The 19,936-nt window shown below is 38.6% G+C and overlaps 1 protein-coding gene and 2 pseudogenes across 1 annotated transcript; 1 reads left to right on the forward strand and 2 right to left on the reverse strand.

Moving 5' to 3' along the window:
- Nucleotides 1-3,644: 3,644 nt before the first annotated feature.
- Nucleotides 3,645-5,571, reverse strand: LOC133764042 (zinc finger protein 280C-like). Its single transcript, XM_062197679.1, is given in 3 exon segments — nucleotides 3,645-4,497; nucleotides 4,499-5,337; nucleotides 5,406-5,571. Coding segments are annotated over 3 exon segments (1,833 nt in total). The 3' UTR covers nucleotides 3,645-3,669.
- Nucleotides 5,572-13,304: 7,733 nt separating this feature from the next.
- LOC133764043 (acyl-protein thioesterase 1-like) lies at nucleotides 13,305-13,993 on the reverse strand (annotated as a pseudogene).
- A 4,112-nt stretch (nucleotides 13,994-18,105) lies between these two features.
- Nucleotides 18,106-18,728, forward strand: LOC133764044 (protein BTG1-like; annotated as a pseudogene).
- Nucleotides 18,729-19,936: the final 1,208 nt, after the last annotated feature.

Here is a 19,936-nt window from a genome sequence, read left to right on the forward strand (position 1 = left end):
TCTAGATGACTCTGCAACAGAGATTGACCTAGAAGGAGGTGACAGCAGGGGGCAGCCCACTGACCTTTGTCTCCATAAGTGAGCAAGTCCTATCTTGGTCTAAGCTGCTCAGGTCAGTATCTGTCACATCAACACATCACATATGAAAGAAATATTTGAAGCATCTATTTTTAAAATTTGTTCTCTTCATAACACATATTCCTTCAAAGGACACTTACTATTTTCTCTTTTTAAAATGCCATATTTACCTTGAATGAACAGCTTAAGTGTAGTTTTTAAATTATCATGTTCAGGGAGTTGCTGTGGTGGAAAGCAATCTAAGACACCTTTCACAAGCCCTGCATCCCTTATCAGCACGCATTTCAAGTTCTGGCTACCACACTTGCTATCCAGCTCCCTGATCATGTACCTAGGAGGCAGTGGATGATGCCTTCTGTGCTTTGGTTCCTACCACTCACATGGGAGACCAAAATGGAATCTTGGCTCCTGGCTTTGGGCTGGCTTAGCCCTGCAGTTGGGGGCATTTGTGGAGTGAATCAGTGGATGGAAAATCAGTGTCTTCATTTCTCTCTGTCTCTCTGTCTCTCTCCCTCCCCTTTCTCTCTCCCTTTTCTCCCCCCACCCCTTTTCATAGAAATATATCTTTAAACATTATTATCTGATTGGTAGTAGGTAGCAAAATAGCTTAATAATTACACTTGTATCAGGAATTTCATATTTATTATTTGTTTTTTAAGAAAATTCTGGGATACATGTTTGGCACAGGAGTTAAAATACAGCTTGGGATGCCCACATCTCATATCAGTATCTGGAGCAAACTCTGATTTGGCTTCCAACTTCAGATATCTTTCATGGAGTGGTGATCAATAGATTTCATTATTGAAGGCGAATCTAGTCAATGTCACAAGCTTAATCTTTGGAGCAACATTGGTATTTTCACGTGGAATGCATCCTCATATACTGTGAACGTTGTTCTAAGCAATATTTTTCATATGCCCAGCAATGGTCATTATGCATCTCCTTAAATTCTTTCTGTAAGAAGGACACCTATTGGTTTACATTTATACTGGATGTATTATCTCATTTTATTATAACAGAACTTATTGCATTTTGAAAATAAATGAAACTCTTAATATTGTCATTAATTTTTAGTAAAAATTTGTAAAGTAATAGATTAAGTATGTCTTGAAACACTGCAAAATGGCAAATATAAGTGCATACATAATTTTTTAAGATTTATTTTATTTATTTGAAAGACAAAAGTACGGAGAGAGGTAGAGACAAAGAGATAGAGAGGTCTTCCATCCACTTGTTCAGTTCCCAAATGGCTGAAACTGCCAGAGCTGAGATGATCTGAAGCCAGGTGTCAGGAGCTTTTTTCAGGTCCCCCACATAGGTGCAGGTGGACTTGGCCATCCCCTGCTGCTTTACCAGGCACATTAGCAGGGAGTTGGATCAAAAGTGGAGCAGCTGGGACTCGAGCTGGCACCCATATGGGATGCCAGTGCGGCAGTCCAGGGCTTTAGCCCGCTGTGCCACAAAACCAGCTGCAAGTAAATAATTTTAAAATACATTTTGCATATATATATGTATATATATATATTTCTATGATCCTATATGTAGTTTGTACTAATACTAAATTGCATGTTTGTAGCCCCAAAATTACTTGCCATTGTTTCAAACTCATTTAATTGGTATATTCTGCTATTTCACAATCTTAAAAATTAGTAATGAAAAATAGGCTTATGAATCAATCATTAAAATGATTATGGATTAAGACTATGGTTCATAGTTGGGAGAAAACATTTTATTGTAATAAAATACATTATGGAACATGGGATATTTTAAGTGTACATTTTAATAGCATTAAATATTTTTGCATTACACAGCAACCATCACATACCATTTCAGATTTTTTTTAATTCCCCACAAGTAAAACTTTGAGTGCATCAAAAGCTAATTCCATGTTTCCCTCCATTACAGACCCTGTGATCACTTCTCTACTCTCTTTCTTGAATTTGTCTACTCTAGGGACCTCATATAAGTGGAGTCATACAATAATTGTACTCTTACTACTGGTCACTTCTAGCAGTATTATGTCTTCACGTTTCATCCCTTGTCCTGGTACATGTAAAACTTATAAGATAATTCTTCTATTCCAAATATATTTCATTGTATGTTGCTCTCATTTGAACATAACTTTGGTGTTAATCTCCCCTTGTGAGGCATTAAGGCAGGAAAATTAATCTGTGGTGATTAGAGGTGGGACCTTTGGGATGGGATTAGGATTAGAGATCATCAGAGTGGAACCCTCATAGACCAGAGACACCTGTATGTTCCCTGTCTGTTACCATGTGAAGCCTTGTGCTTCTTCTAGAATTCACCAGTGAGAAGGCCATTACCAGATGCTGTTCCCTATCCTTCAACCAGAACTGTGAGCAGAAATAAACCTTTCCATATATAACTTGGTCAGGCTGTCATAATGTATTATTAACAACAGAAATTAAACTAATGCATATGTATATAACACACATTATTTTTTAATTTATCTTTTCATGGAAAGTTGAGTTGCTTCTATCTTTTGTTTATTGTGAATATTGTTGCTTTGAACATGTGTGTGCAAATATCTGTTCTTTTTAAAATCTTATTTAAGGTATACAAATTTCATGTATTTTATAGACACACATTCAGGAACATAGTGATACTTTCCACCTTACCCTCCTTCCCATCCATGCTACCACCATTCTTCAACCTCCCTCTCGTACTCCTATTCTTATCTTTTACAAATATCCATTTTCAGTTAACTTTATACTCATAAGATTAGACTTACACTAAGTAAAGAGTTAAATAGTATGTATGTATATATATATATGTATATATATATATATATATTCCTCAACAGTGGAAACCCACTTTCACTTCTTTTGGTTGCATACTCAGTAGGGGAATTCCTGGATCATAAGAAAATTTCACATTTAGTTTTTTGGAAGTTTCAGTACTTTCTTACATATTGTTTTCATCATTTTGCATTCACAACTGGAGTATATTAGAGATTCAATTTCTCCAGCATTGCTAACACTTATTTGTTCATAATGGACATTTGAATGGGTGTAAAGTGGTATTTTATTGTTTGTCATTTGCATTTTGCAAGCAACAAATATGCTGATAATTCTTTCATGTGCTAAGCAGCAATTTGAATAACTTTGTAGAATTATTTAATCCATTGTCCATCTCTAAATGTTTTTGTTTCTGAGTTGTAGGATTTCCTTATATGCAACATATCTCCAATAATGATCTCTTCTGAAACATGAATTGTAAAGGCTCTTCCCATCAAATGTGTTCCCTTTCCTCTCTGATAGTTCCTTTTGTTGTATAAATAGTTTTAATTTTATACAATTCCTGCTGCAGTTTTCTTTTGTTGCTTTTAAATCATTAGTATTATATAAAGTAATTTACTACCAACCCCATTGTCATTGTTTCTCCCCTTTTTTCTTTCTTTTTTTTTTTTTTGTTATGAACTCAGTTGTTTAATTGCCTTCAGGTGAGAATACACTTTAGCACTTCGAACTTAGAAAACTGCCTTTGTGTAAGAAAATACTTCAGAACTTTGAACTTAGGACATTCCAACTTGTCTTGCACCAGGTTGCATGAGCGCCACAGAGCGGGAATCTATTTCAACAAGCGGTGAGAAGTGGGTTCAGAAGTTGAGGTACTTTCTGTAATATTCTCTATTATAACTTGGCAAGTATGAGTTTTACACTGATTTAAGTGTTTAGCCATTCGATCTAAGCTGGAAGAATTAGTTAGGAAATCACATTTAAGGCACACTAGAGTAATGCCCCTGGGAGCTCTAGAATGTTTAAGAATACGTAACTGTTTACTTGGATAGCTGGCATGACTCCTCGTCGTATGATTTATAAAGGCTTTTTGGCAGTTAGTGTTGTACTTGCAAAAATTACAGTGGCTATATATACAAAAGTGGCTTGCAAAGTCTTTTATTTGGGAATGACACTCAATGCACTTGTGTATCCTCTGATGATACCTTAAGTTCTTCAATGCTATGCTGATTGCATTTTTTGTGTTGCGAGTCTTATGCTTGTAAATGGATTTCATTCTGTCTTTAGCTGTACCTACTCCTGCCTTACTTGTACTAGGTTTACTTGCAGTGGGGGAAGCTGCACCAGGCTTACTTGTCTTAGATTTACTTGAATTAGCATTTGAAAGACTATTAGCACTTGTATTTTTAGACTGTGGAGGTGAAACCTCAACAGAAGCACTTTGAGGACTAGAAGATGTACTTGGTTCTCTTGACGGAAGATGTCCAAATGAAGCTCGAATAGTAACTTTTGTTCCCGGAGGCAATCCTTCTAGTTCTCTAGGCTTTATAAATGTACGATGCTCTATCTTGTGATCCATTTTTTCCTTGCAGGTCAAAAACTGCAGTCTGCATTTTGTACATTGTTGAATTCCTTTTTTTTTCTGATTTTGGCAGAGCATGGCTGTTCTTTCCCACAGAAACTCCTGCTGCTTCATCATGGTTTTCAGCCCAAAGGACAGTCTTGCAAATATATGGCATCTCACCAGGTTTATGAGTGTCCTTCATATGTTGTAAAAGAATATGCTCTGTTTCAAATGATAATTCACAGATTTTGCAAGTAGTAGAAACTTCCTGACGGGTATGTGTATTCTCAATGTGGCACTGCAGCTGGAGGGGTGTGGAAAATTTTCGGTAGCAGTGCTGGCAGGTGGTATGGCTTTCCCAACTCTTACTGTTCTGTTTGTCAAGTTCCAAGTGGTGTTTCATGTGGTTCATGAACCTAATATTATTTTTAAGAACTTTAAAGCAAGTGACGCATTTAAAAGTTGTGTGAGTCTTCGGTTCTGCCTCAGTAGCTCCTTCATGTGTTTCGTAATAAAAGTCACTAACTAACATAATTAATTTCTCCTTCTCTGAAGCAATCTCAATGGTGTCTTCAGTACGTGAAGATTCTACTTTAACTTCCAAGAAGTTATTCACCATGTCTGGACAACAACGCTTCATGTGGAATTTCAAATGATCCAAAAGACTGAACTCAGAATTGCACTTTGGACAAGCTTTTAGGACAGATTTTCCAGTTTTATCTTGAGATGATGAGGTATCTGCAGTTCCTGTTCCTCCAGTAGACTGGGAGGGTGCCTCTGAAGAACAGTCCATTAAAGACACTGAAACAGAGGGATTTGCTTCAGAAACACTTTCACTGGTATTTGGTTGTACTGGATTAACACCGTTTTCTTTAGAAGAGACTTTTAATTCAAGTGAAGTTTGACCACAACCTGAGTTGCAATGCTGTCTGTAGATTTTGAGTCAGGCGGACACATAGGCAAGGTAGACATAGAACTTAGAGACCGCAATTCATCAGAATTACTTGAAATGGCAGTTTTTGAATTTGATATCTCTTTAACAAAGATTAGCTCATCGTCATCTGAAGTTTCTTCTTCTTTTTTCTGCCATGGTTCCAGCTCTTCCTCTTCACATTCAATGACAATTTCGGCTCCTTTTGGATTATTTTTTTGGGGGTTGTTGTTATCCATGAGGTTGCCGAGTCACTCTGTGACTCAGGGAAGGCAGCAGTAAAGTCTTAGTTTTCCACCCAATAGCGGAGATCAGCCAACTGGGGCTCAGCGGAGGAAAGGGAGGAGCGCCAAAGCGCTAAGAGGCCGCCAAAAGGACTGGTGGCCAGGGAGTCCCCTTGCAGGCACTCTCTTCCCTTTTTTCTTAACATTTTAAATTCAAAATTAAAATCTGATATCATAACATAGACTATTAAATGATTGTCATTTATTCAGAGAACAATATTCAAATTAAATTTAATATATTTCCAAAAAGGGTAGTGTTCTTTGTTACTAATGGCTTTTTCAGTGCTTTAAATATGCCAAGCTGTGTTGGCTTGGTAGGCAAAGGCCAGCCTACATTCAAAGGGCAGTAATTTCCATTTCAGATGTTAGTGTCATAAAGACATTCTGGCCTCCATGTATCTACCACAAATGTAATTGTCATTTTGTATGTTCATTTTGTCCAACATAAATTATAATCTTTGTGATTTTTTTCATCTGTGGATTAAATACTTTATTTGAGTTTTAAATACCAGAGGCTTTTCTGGGCTTCTCTTTTCGAATTGATTTCTTTTTTAAAAATTTTTTAGAAAGCTTTTATTTAATGAATATAAATTTCATAGGTGTAGCTTTATGAATATAGCAGTTTTTTCCTCAATAACCACATTCCCACCACCACTCCCATCCCATCTCCTACTCCTTCTCCCATCCCATTCATTAAGATTCATTTTTAATTAACTTTATATACAGAAGGTCACCTCTATACTAAGTAAATATTTATTTATTTTAAAGTCAGAGTTACACACAGAGAGAAGGAAAGGCAGAGAGACAGGTCTTCCATCTGCTGTTGCTGTGGATTCATTTCTGAAAGGAGGAGCGTGGTGGGGGCAAGAGGTGTGGGGTCACCACACAGACCCCGGGAGTTGGTGAAAGCGGGCCTGAGGCAAGCAGCCTGCAGACTCATTTATTTCAGTTGCTACAGCTGCTTATATAGCCAAGGCAGCCAATCCGGTCATGGGGCGGTCTATGCCCTAACCAATCACAGCCTGTTGCCAGGCAGTTTCCAAAGCCATCCAATCACAGCCTGTTGCCAGGCTGTTTCTGTTGTCAGTGGCCATCTTGGCATGACCTTCTCACCTCAATGGCCATCTTGGCATGACCTTTTCACCTTCTCATTCCACCACATTTCCCCCTTTTTGTTTATTTTTGAGCAACGGGAGACAGGACTCTTGGCCATACCATTGTTGACCCTGTTTCCATGTGGTCTCCATACACGCTGTGCCTGTCTTAGGTTGTCTCCAGGGGATCTTACCCATAATTGACTAGCCAGCGCTCAAAATGAGAGACCACAGGAGTGCTTGCTCAGATAGGGACAGGAATGAGGAACAATGGTTATCAGGAATGGCATGACCACATGCAGGCTGTGGGCCATTTGAGTGGCTGACCAGAGCTAGTGGGGTATACAACAGTAACAGATGTGGCTATGGGCAATTTCTCAGGGTAGGATGATAGGGCAGGTGCGTCTGCTAACAAGGCAGAGTCTCGGTCTTGTTCAGCTGGTTCTGGTTGGCTGTCAGTTGCAGGCTTGATGTTTCTGGCTGGTACTCAAATGGGCTGTCCCACATTCTCTGGAAAGACACAAGCATATCCTCAACCCTTGGTTAGCAGGGGGTGTGGTCCTTTCCATTCTCCTGTCAGGGGGTCTTTCCACCTAACCATAGGGGCTGGGGTCTGGGATGGAAAGGATCCCCAGTGTTTATAAGCTGGGCTTATCACTTGGGAATCAAAAGTGAGAAAACTGATAGGGAAAAGGACCTCAGTCAAAGCAAGCTGTGGGTCTGGGGGCATATGATTGTTTTTCTGTCTTTGTAAGAGATCTTTAATCATCCTATGAGTTCTTTCAATGATTGCCTGTCCCTATGGGTTGTATAGTATACCTGTGGCAGACTGTATGTTCCAGGATTTCAGGAAGGAATTAAATTCCTGTGATGTATACGCTGGCTTATTGTCAGTCTTTATGGTCCAGGGGACACCAAGGACCAGCATGGCTGATTTAACTGCCTTTACCACATTACTAGCCTTTTCTCCAGATTGGGCTGTTGCAAATACAGCCTTTGAATAAGTATCTACCACCACATGGGCAAACTTAAGTTTAACAAATGAGTTAATGTGCGTGATGTCCACTTGCCAGAGCTTATTAGGAGCAAGGCCTCACATGTTCACTCCTGCTTGTTGCAGTGGGCCTAACAGGGTGAGGGGTGCACAATTCTTGCAAGAGTGCACTAGATGTTTGCATTGGCTCATTGTTAGCTCTAGGAAAAGCAATTTATGTTGCTTGCTGACATATGAAATTTTTGGTGTAGAATACGGGCTTGTTCTAGGTGTCCAATGGAAGTGTTTTTTACATCTGGGACACAGTGTTTTGGGCTTGCCCCATGTGTCAGCATTTGGGCAGTTTCACTGTAGGTGTCCTATTTCCTGACATCCCCAACAAACTGGAAGGTCATTAGACTTCTTTGTGTTAAGTTTGTTAATGGCCACAGTTAGGGCCTGTATGGGTGTATCGACAGGGTTTACCTCCACTCCCCAATTGGCCACAATGGACAGATCTGTGCCATTCCAAAGCCAGGAGCCAGAAGCTTCTTCCAGAGCCCTCCCACATGGATTCAGGGGTCCAAGGACTTGGGACATTTTCTACTGGTTTTCCAGGCCATAGAAGATAGCTGGATTGGAAGTGGAGCATCCAGGACTCAAACCGGTGTCCATATGGGCACTGCAGGCAGTAGCCTTACCCACTATTCCACAGCACCAGCACCCACACTGGCTCTTTTGTTGGTGTCACTGGTCCAACCACACCACAGCACAGCCACTTGGGTTCCTTAGAGATGGCCTTTGTTTCCATTTTACCCCCACAAATTTGCTTCTTGCCCAACTGAGAGCATCTATAGACACCAGGATGGAGGCCGCTGAGCTCTCACCTTGCCCATCTGTGTAGACAGATGACACTAAAGTGAGAGTGTGGCCCAAGGCTGACATTGCTTCTTGGCAATATCTGCCTCTTATTGTTCTAGCCTTAATCTTCTCTGACATTCTAGTACTAGCAGATTTTGCATAAAGTAGATACCAGAGTTAGTACTGTGAGGAGACAAAATAATGAGGATAGTTTTTACCAAAGGTAATGAAATACCACATAATGTCTGCGTTTTAACTATTGAGATGAGGGCATCCTTTGGAAACTGAATGTAACAAAACAGTTTTGGAAATCGTATGCTTTGGTAACTTGCTGTAAATTTTTATACAATCACTATTTTGTGAGTTATATAAAATGTAAAAATAGAGAAATAAGTAATAGAAATATTTTTATTATATTATTCTGTGATAATCAACTATTTTGGAAAAACTAATAAAAGTGATAGCTTGCTCTCTCTTACTTTGGCTTCCACATAACTGAATCTTAATTTTATAAGAAGGTCTGGCATTTTGCCACAGTAGGTTAAGCATCTGTTTGTGGTAGCAGTATTCTTCACTGGAATGCCTCTCCAAGTTCTGATTGTTCTGCTTCCAATATAGTGTCTTGATAATGTGCCTGGGAAAGCAGTGGAAGGTGACCCATATACTGGGCCTCTGCAACCCATGTAGGAGACCAGGATGGAATGTCTGGCTCCTGGCTTCAGCCTGGCCCAGACATGATGTTGTAGCTATTTGGGCAGTGAGCAAGTAGAAGTAAAATCCCTCCACCTCTCCCTATCTCTGTTGTTCTGCCTTTCAAATAAATCTGAAAATGTGATAGACTTCCAAAATCTAAAATTATATCAAAATGAGTTACTAAAATGCATTTTTGTCATATGAAATATCAGGATATATTCTCAGTGGGCCAAAAACATGAATGTAGAAATACAATTAGGTAATTTTACTTTCAATACCTAGTTAAAATCTCTTGGCACTAAAAAACACAGCAAAAGCATTGAGGAGTGTTTGAAAGCTTGTGAGAAGATATCAGGTGAATATCAGGCAATAAAACATTGAGATCACCAAGAAAAGAAAATTTGACAAGCAGTCACTATAGTTGCATGTGTTCTTGCTGGGGAAAATTACCTTTCAACAATACAATGAGCTGGATTACAGTCAATACCTGCTGCTATTGAGATGCAGTAGTCACCATATCTGAGGACAGCAAGAACTTTCCAAAGAAGAAACTGGAATAAATGTAACTGAACTGATGAAAACTTGAGAGCTGGATATGTAAAGTCCCCACAAGCCCTTGAGGGTGAGACAGACTGAACATCGATGGAGTGAAACTACATGGGGTTCACCAGAGAGTAGCTGATCCTGGGGTGGGAGTGTAAAAATATATTTCAGATTATTTGATTTGGAGGGTATCTGAGTTCTAACCCAAGTAAGACCTTGTTAACATATTATTAACATCACAGTCATGTAAGTGAAATACTCAAAGGCTGTACTTTATAATTGAGAATCACACACTGCAGTAATCCTTATTTTATTTTATTTTTAAAGGATTTTTAAAACCAATTAATTTACTTGAAAGCCAGAGTTACATACAAGAGAAGAAGAGGCATAAAGACAAAAGTCTCCCATCTGCTGGTTCACTCTCAACTGGCTGCAATGGCTGGAGCTATGCCAATCTGAAGCCAGGAGCTTCTTCTGGGCCTCCCATGCGGGTGCAGTGGCCCAAGGGCTTTGGCCGTCTTCTAATGCTTTGCCAGGCCATAGCAGGGAGCTGGATTGGAAGTGGAGCAGCTGGAACTCAAAGCAGTACCCATATGGGATGCTGGCACTGCAGGCTGCAGTTACTGGCTATACTACAGTGATGGCCCCCGTAATGCTTATTTTAGATCATCATATCAAAAAGTATGTGAAATAGCCCTGGTTTGATGTTAAGGGGAATAAAATATTGGAGTTCCAGACCTTCAAATTTAACAGTGCTTAATGGAAAACCTTACATTTATTCAGGCCTACTTTAGAAAAGCTGAAAACCAAGACTAAACAAGTTCAAGGTGACAGGCCAATAACTAGGCTGTCTATTAGAACAAATACAAATACAGGAGTCAAATAAAGCTGTTTCCTGGTGTAATAATAGAATAGCACTTACCAATCTTCACACTGGAAGCATATAAAATGCTGGAATAGTGACTTTTAACTTGCAATTACAGGCCAGTGCCACGGCTCACTAGGCTAATCCTTTGCCTGTAGCACCGGTACTCCGGGTTCTAGTCCCAGTTGGGGCGCTGGTTGTCCCGGTTGCTCCTCTTTCAGTCCAGCTCTCTGCTGTAGCCCAGGAAGGCAGTGGAGGATGGCCCAGGTGCTTGGGCCCCTGTACCCACATGGGAGACCAGGAGGAAGGACCTGGCTCCTAGCTTCAGATCATCACAGCATGCTGGCTATGGCAGCCATTTGAGGGGTGAACCAACAGAGGGAAGACCTTTCTCTCTGTCTCTCTTTCTCTCACTGTCTTAAATCTGCCAGTCAAATTAAAAACAAAAGCACAAGACAGAAATGCCAGATTATCTTTAAAGGAGCTCCAGATTGACAGCAGATTTCTCATCAACAATCCTACAGAAATGGATAGAAAGGAGAGACATAGTCCAAGTCCTTAAAGAAAAACAAAACCATAGGGCTAGAATACTGTACTTAGCTCAGCTCTCATTTATAAATGAAGGTTAATAAAGACTTTCCAAAACAAACAAAAGTTTAAAAAACATGTTGCCTTACAATTGATACTTAAAGCTGCACCAAACACAGAAACAGAGAAAGATAATCAGCATCATAAAATAATGGGAGGCAGAAAACCTAATAATAGTACAAAGGAAATCAAAAAATACCAGTAGGAATATTTGTGGAAAAAAATGGCAAGAACAAGTCATCACTCATCAATAACAATCTTGAATATAAGTGGAATAAACTCTCCAAATAAGATACAGACTGGTTGAATGGATTAAAAACAAAGACTCGTCTATATGTTGCACACAAGAAATACACCGCACCAACAAATATACACACAGATCAAAAGTGATAGAATGGAGAAAATTATTCTATGATCATGGAAATAAAAAATAGGCAGGAGCACCTATCCTAATAATAGACAAAATAGACTTTTTTCAGAATTAAATTTTATTTCACATAAATAGAAACTGTGGAAAAGATTTACATTTCCCACATTACAGCACATTTCAACAGAATATTTCTTGCCATATATAAGATCTTGCTGACTTATATAACTGAAACAGAAGATTTTGTTCTTTAAGGCAAAGCAAAATGACTCAGTAAAAGATTTTCAAACCAGACCTAAACATATGACTTCATTATTAATATCCTCTATAGTCTATTACTAAATTATTTTCATTACCAATTGGCACTCATTTATAAAGATACATTCTTAGCATCATTTGCTCAGTTGGAATACAGCAGAAAAATTAACATGCCTCAGAAATATTAAGCATCCATTTTTGCTACATATTAAAGTGTGGTAACTATACCACAGAACATGGTTCTAATTAATGTTTAATATCCATAAACTTGTTTTCAAACATTTTTTGTCAGTAATCTGGAGTTTTGACTATATAAAATTGATTGTTGTTTTTATGTCAGCACAGAAAACTAATCATTAAAAATCATTTGACTAAATGAAAACCTAAGTTTATTGGTACATAAAAACATTTTTCGAATGGACTGATCATTTCCTACAGTAGCTGGTTTGAAACAAATGTACAGAAAACAAACTCTATGCTACCAGGGGGTGAAATCATCTCAGAAATTAGTTTTTAAGATTGGTCTCAATTACTTCAGGATATATGAGAATAGGACCTAATTATTCTATGAATTATATACAGAAAAATAAAAGCACAGAATGACTTATTACCTGGATGGAAGATTCTAATCACTGAACAGGTCTAAGTTTAGACTAATGTAAGGTTATTTGAAATATTATACAGAAAGGTTTAAGTAATGGTTATTTTCTCTTAAAGTGCAAATAGATTTTCAATACCATATGTCTATGATTCATAATGTCAAATTACAGCATTGTTGACAGTAGATTCTATGGCAGGATATCAGTATTTGGTCTGCTATGAAGGACAATCAGGAAAGCATTTTTTTTCTTGACATCAGGGAAAAGTCTGGCCCCCAAAATAAAAAGGTCATTACTTCAAGAGAGCAACATTACTCCTAACTGACACATAAAAGCATATCCCTATTATTAGGAATAATGTAATACCTTCTCCCTCTTAGGTATTACAATCATTACACATGAGTGTATATATAAAGATACCAGAGAGTGCATGGCAACTAAGCAACTTTGCAACAAATTTATAGACTAAGTCACACTATGCTAAAATCTCTTATATCTTAACTGCTCATTCACGCCTCCATAAATTTTCCTTAAGCATACAGTTAAATTTCAAATAATGTAATAAAAAATCTGACTGAAATACATTATTATTTTGCTAAATTCTAGTTAAGAAAAAGAAGCTAGCTGCTTCACCTATATTAATAAAAGTATATTTTGGATCATATTTTACAAATACATGTGTAGAAACTGAAATATGAATTTCCTATGAGGAGACATTATTTAGTCATTGTCATAGGTGTGTAATTGTGAAACATTTTAACAATGCAAATAGAAGTTTCAAGGCTGAGCACAGGAAAAGTATTACACTGTACAAAAATGATACTGGTGTACTTCTACACAAGGCTTCTTAATGACTCAAATCAATTAGAGGTAGGATTTTATCAATGAATTGCTTGACATCCATCATTTCCTGCTGACAGGAACTGTGCCTCATGCCTTCATAGGTCTTCAAGGTTACACTGGCCAGATTTAGCAATGTGTTTAGTTTTTCCATAGTAAGAAAACCAAACATTAGTGGACCAAAGGGTTGCAATCTTCAATGCACTGGAGAATAGAAATATCCCTGTTAGCACCCCTTGTAAATGAAGCCCGAAGTGGGAGCCAGCAACTGAGTGCAGTGACACCCTCCAGTTTCTGCTATGTGGTAACAGCAGTATATAAAAATGAAGCTGTTCCCTGAGAAAATCCTTCCAAAATAATTCTGTTAGAGGGAATGCCACTTGTCACTGCTTGATTTATCAAAGCCTTTAGATTTTCTGCTGCCTGTTTAATTCCAGATTCATCCTCCTGTGAGTCTGATCGAAGTCCAATATTATCAAACCAAGCAGGCATAGCCATGTTTATATGTAATGTAACAGGCATAACAGGTGTATGCAAGCTGATACATTTGGTATGTGAACTTGTGACACCTGCAAAGGCTTCTGCCCATCCATTCCCAGTATCTCCCAATCCATGAAGGAAAATTACCACAGTGGCAGCCTTCTGGGCACAAGGCACCATGGCTAACAGTGGAGCAGACATAGTGTTACCGCACATACACACACTAAGCTAGCAGCATGTTGGAAGTGGAAGGGAGGAAGAGTGTCTGGCCTCAGCCCAAGGGTCTGCCAGCAGTGAGTCTCCAGAGCCCTACTTGGCATGTGTTCAGTTGTGTGGGCAGTAAGCCAAAGATAATAGACTTTAAGACAGAAACTGTTGGGACCAGTGCTGTGGCATAGCTGGTAAGGCCACTGCCTGCAGTGCCAGCATCCCATATAGGTGCTGGTTCATGTCCTGACTGCTCCATTTCTGATCCAGCTCTCTGCCATGGCCTGGGAAAGTAGTAGAAGATGGCCCAAGTCCTTGAGCTCCTGCACCCATATGGGAGACCTAGAAGATGTTCCTGCTCCTGGTTTCAGATTGGCATAGCTCCAGCCATTGCTGCCAATGGGGAGTGAACCAGCAAATGGAAGATCTCTCTCTCTGCCTCTCCTTCTCTCTTGGTGTAACTCTGACTTTCAAATAAATAAATAAATCTTTAAAAAGGAGAGAGAAACTCAAAAGAGACAAATTTGATCATTATGTAATAATGCCAAAAATCTATGAAATGAAGAAATAGTGTTTTGAAAAATAAATAAAATTGATACATCTTTGGTTTGCCCAAACAAACAAGGGAGAAGACCAAAATTAACAAAATCAGAGATGAACAGATTTAATATACTTCTGAGGTATAATTCTAGTGAGCTAACCATACTTTGCTCCCATCCTTCTTTCCATCAACCAATGCTCCTCCTTCCCTTCTTTTTTATTTAATCTTTGCAAAAGCTTAATTTTAGTCCATTGTATAATCACAGATTTAATGCACCACTAACAGTGGTAAGTTGTATCTGTGTTTATCACGAATATTGGCTTATCTTTTTCTTGTTTTTGACTTAAGGTGATGTTGGCTTCATAGTAGAAATTTGGGAGGATTCCTTCCCTTTCAATTGTTGTAGAAGTTTCAGAATTAGAATTAGAATTAGAATTAGAATTAGAATTAGAGTTAGAATTAGTTCTTCTTTAAAAGTCTTGTGGAATTCAACAGTGAAGCCATCTGGTCATGGGCTTTTCTTTGTTGGGAGGGTCTTTATTACTGATTCAGTCTCCATCTTGCTTATTGGCCTGTTTAAGTTTCTGTGTCTTCGTAACTCAATTTTGATAGATTGTATGCTTCTAGAAATCTATGCATTTCTTGTAGATTTTTCCAATCTGTTGGCATATAGCTGTTTGCAGTAATTCCTGATGATTCTTTTTATTTCTGTGGTCCCTGTTGTAACATTTCTTTTTTTCTTTTTTTTAAAGATTTTTTTATTTACTTGGAAGTAAGAATTACACAGAGAAAGAAGGAGAAGCAGAGATAGAGAGAAGTCTTCCATTGCTGGTTCACTCCCCAGTTGGCTGTAATGGCTGGAGTTTTGTTGATCCGAATCCAGGAGCCAGGAGAGTGTTATGAGTCTCTCATGCAGGTGGAGGGGCCCAAGGACTTGGGCCACCTTCTACTGCTTTCCCAGGCCACAGTGAAAAGCTGGATCATAAGTGGAGCATCTGGGTCTTAAACCAGTACCCCTATGGGATGCCGGCACTTCAGGCAGTGTCTTTATCCGCTGTGCCACAGACTGGTCCCAACATCACTTTTTTATACCTCAGAAGTATATTAAATCTGTTCTTATATTAATACAAATTAAAAATAATTGAAAAATATTTTAAAATAATGAAGGGAAATTTTTTAAATTATACTGAATACATAGAAAAAAAACAAAAGAATGAGAAATCAAATTAATCTTTCCATTATGTTTGTAAAGTGTAGAATCCCCTTGTAATATTCTGTGGTTAGGGTTAAAGTCTAGTGTTTATTTACTACTGCATATGCTTGTTGTGACTCCCAGAAAGGAGACTTTCAACTTGTTTAGGCATTTTTGTGTTATCTGGTGGCAGAAGATAACAAATCTGAAGGTCTTCATGCACTCACTCATGTGTCAGTAACTATCCATTAACTACTACCTAAACTCCCAGTAAGTCAAAACATTTTCAGAGTAGATAAAGAAGAGCAATATACTTCTTTAAATTTATATTTCTCCACCAATTGTGGAAAACAAATGATAAATGACTGTGGCTGCACTTAAAGGGATAAGGCATAATTCTAGATCTATAAGCTTCTAAACACCATGCTCAAATGCATTATGATCAATAGTTTTTCTTTGGAGAATAAAAAAAAAGCAGTTGTGACCTTCACATTCTACTTAAACACCCTAGGCCTCAGTTTCTTTTTTCTTTTTCTTTTTTTTTTATTTGACAGATACAGTTAGACAGTGAGAGAGAGAGAGAGAGAGAGAGAGAGAGAGAGACAGAGACAGAGACAGAGAGAAAGGTCTTCCTTCCACTGGTTCACCCCCCAAATGGCTGCTACAGCCAGAGATATACCAATCTGAAGCCAGGAGCCAGGTGCTTCCTCCTGGTCTCCCAGGTGGGTGCAGTGGCCCAAGCACATGGGCTATCCTCCACCACCCTCCTGGGCCACAGCAGAGAGTTTGACTAGAAGAGGAGCAACCGGGACTAGAACCTGGCACCCATATGAGATGCTGGTGCTGCAGGCGGAAGATTAAACAAATGAGCCACAGCACCGGCACTCTTTTTTCAAAACATAAAAAGGTTATAGTTTCTTCCTTACAGGGCCATTGTGAAAATGTAGTGGTTGTATATCTCCCAAGCCCCTAGAACAAAATCTGCCCTTTGTTAATGGTTCAAAACTTATTAGCCATTATTTTTATTACCATAATTCATATTCATAGTCAATTCAATTATAATAATTCCTCATAATCACAGACAGGGAGGTTTGAGGGATAAAAATTACAGTCTTTGAATGGCAGATGTCCTAAACAGCACTCTGCCTCAGAATCATCCTTTAAGCATTGGGATCTTGCTGAAAAGCCCATGAGAGTATTTTAGGCATGGAAAGCCAAGATACTCTGGCAAACAAAACAAAACAAAACAAACACCTAAATGAAAGATCTCTGTGAGTGAGATCCCAGTGGAAAGAATGGGGCCATCAAAGAAGGAGGTACCTTTCTCTGAAGGGAGGAGAGAACTACCACTTTGACTATTTGACTATGACCTTGTCTAAGTATGATTGGAGTTGGCAAACTGAAAAAGCTTCCATAGCCTTGGCAACTCATGACAAGAGCCTCAGGTGATTACTGATGCCATAAACAAGAGTGTCAATTTGTTAAGTCAGCAACAGGAGTCACTGTGCACTTACTCCTCATGTAGGATCTCTGTCCTTAATATGTTGTACAATGTGAATTAATGCTATAACTAGTACTCAAACAGTGCTTTACACTTTGTGTTTCTGTGTGGTTGCAAACTGTTGAAATCTCTACTTAGTATATACTAAATTGATCTTCTGTATATAAAGATTATTGAAGATGAATATTGATGTGAATGGAATGGGAGAGGGAGAAGGAGATGGGAGGGTTGCAGGTGGGAGGGAAGTTATAGGGGGAAAATGCCACTGTAATCCTTAAGCTGTATATTGGAAGTTTATATTTATTAAATAAAAGTTAAAAAAATTAAAGTCTTCACCTATGCTAAAGTCTTTCAAAGTTTATTTGAATTTTTCCTATAATAATTTGATAGTATTGGGTCATAGATTAAGGTATTTGAATAATTTTGACTGGATTTTTGTTAAGGATGGAGAGACTGTCCTTGATCCAGGGATTGATTTTAGCTCTTTTGTGAAAAATATGTTGGTTGTAGTTGCATGGATTAATCTGGAGTTTCTATGTGGTTTCATTGATCTACTCATATTTTTTTTGCCAGTACCAGGTTGTTTAGATTATAACTGCCATCTCAAGAACATTATATATCACCGGATAAGCCTATTTTTAATGAGATGGAACACTCCCTACTTCTCGGAAGATGTCTTTCACTATACAAACCAGGCTCTGCTTGCTCAGAGCTGGAAACACCACTGTTGAGGTTTTGAAGGTTAAAGGACTAGAGGCAGAGGTGGCTGAGGGGCTCCCAGAACTGTAACCAGGCTGCTCTCCCTCCTCTTCCTCTCTCCCATCACCTCTTGTCTTGAAAATATCTTTTTTTTTACTCCAAAGAAGTGTCAAGGGCAGTAGCCATCAATGCTTCACTCCCTCAGCTCTCTCACCTGGGAGGGAGCCCAGGGCAAGTCCTGTCTGCCATGGTGTAACCCCAGGCATCCCTTTTACACCTGGGCCACCCCCATGATAGGCGAGATCGCCACCACTGAGTCCATCATCTCCAGGTTCCTCCACACCAAGAGGCTCACGATCAAGTGATAGCTGCAGACCTTCAGTCAGAGCCTGCAGGAGACATGGACAGAGCATTACACACTCCACTGGCTCCCAGAGAAGCTATGCAAGGGATCAGGTTACCATCATATTCCTGTGGGCATCAACCAGAACTGGACCCTCTGATTGCACTGAGCAGTCAGGAGCTGTTGAGGCTTCTACCTGAACACTAACTTGCACTCTGGGTTGACCCTTATGAAGTGACTACAGTCGGACAGGACGGCTCCACCAGAGTGCTGTAGGGAGTCTCACCAGCAGGAGGCAGCACTCAGAACAGCACCAAGGTGCAAATGGTAGACAGCAGAATCTGCTCAAAGGAGGGTTCTCTTCAGTAGGAAAAAAACCCTTCCAAAAATTACAATATAATAATTATCAGGCTAAGATATAGGTTATGGAAAGATGTCTTACAGACAAATGTGGATGGACATATTTGATTTTTGCTTTGGGTGAGCTCTTCTTGATGATACATTATGGAACTTAAAGCATCTCACAGCTGTGAAGATCTTGCACAAAATAGAATGGTAAAATAATTTTAAGTATCAAAAGCCATGTTTTGTACAGTCCCTTTCAATGACTTAGTAGCCCTTGAGACCAAGTAAATGATTATTTTATTTCCTAGGGACTGAAGTCCTATGTTCCAGTTTCTCCCAGGCATTATACCTAAAGTTTTATATCAGTCCCTTTAATGAAAATCAGTATTTCAATGAATCTTTCTCTGCAGTATATCTTGCAGATAAGTTTTCACTATTAATATTTGAAAATCATCATTAATTTTTGGTAGCTCAATAGAAAGATAAATGTCTTTAAAATGGTAGTACTGGAAATTTTAGGACAAGACTTTTATCTAGCACTTAAATATCTATTAATGTACATAAAGACAGACCAGTAAGCATGACCTGGGGAAATGGTCAGCTCTTGTATGCTGCTTTTTGTTTTTGGCCTTGAAAAGTAGCAAGTGACCAGAATCTTCCATGTCAGCAGGCTTTAAAAAAAAAAAAAAGACTTGAGAAAATACCAGGTACCAGCCAGCTATCTGTATGTTTGTTAGTTTGTAGTTTTCTAAGTCTGAGTAAACAGCTTAATTTTAGAAAGTGGAGGTCTGGCTTGTAACTCTCCTTGGACTTAATTATGTAAAAGTCTTTTCCACAAATCACTATCTATTTCCTTAACTTTGTTAGTCATGTTTTATTGGGTAAATTAGGAACTAGTGTAAATTTGTACAGATTATGGCAAAGTTGTACAGATTTCTAGATTTTGGATTTTGGATGAGGAATTTTTCTTCTCTCTATAATAAATAGTTTCTTATGGTGGCACTGAAAATAAATGCTTTAGAAAATGTCAGGAAATATATGACTCTGTGTGTTTTGAATGTCATTTTCTAAAATGCATTGATAGATGATAAATACGCTGTGATTAAAGTCAGATATTCTAAGATTCAATTCTGCTAGGATTTTATTTAAATAATTTTATTTAACAAGTTTACTTAAATATTCTTAGAGGCCAACATTATGGTATAGTGAGTTAAGTCACTGCTTGTGATGCCAGTATCCCACATCAGAACATTGGTTCGAGTCCCAGTGGCTTTACTTCTGATCCACTTTGGCTAATGTTTCTGGGAAGTGTTATGGGTCCTGGAGGGGAG

The sequence above is a fragment of the Lepus europaeus genome, chromosome 7 (assembly GCF_033115175.1).
Source record: "Lepus europaeus isolate LE1 chromosome 7, mLepTim1.pri, whole genome shotgun sequence".
Classification (NCBI taxonomy): domain Eukaryota; kingdom Metazoa; phylum Chordata; class Mammalia; order Lagomorpha; family Leporidae; genus Lepus; species Lepus europaeus.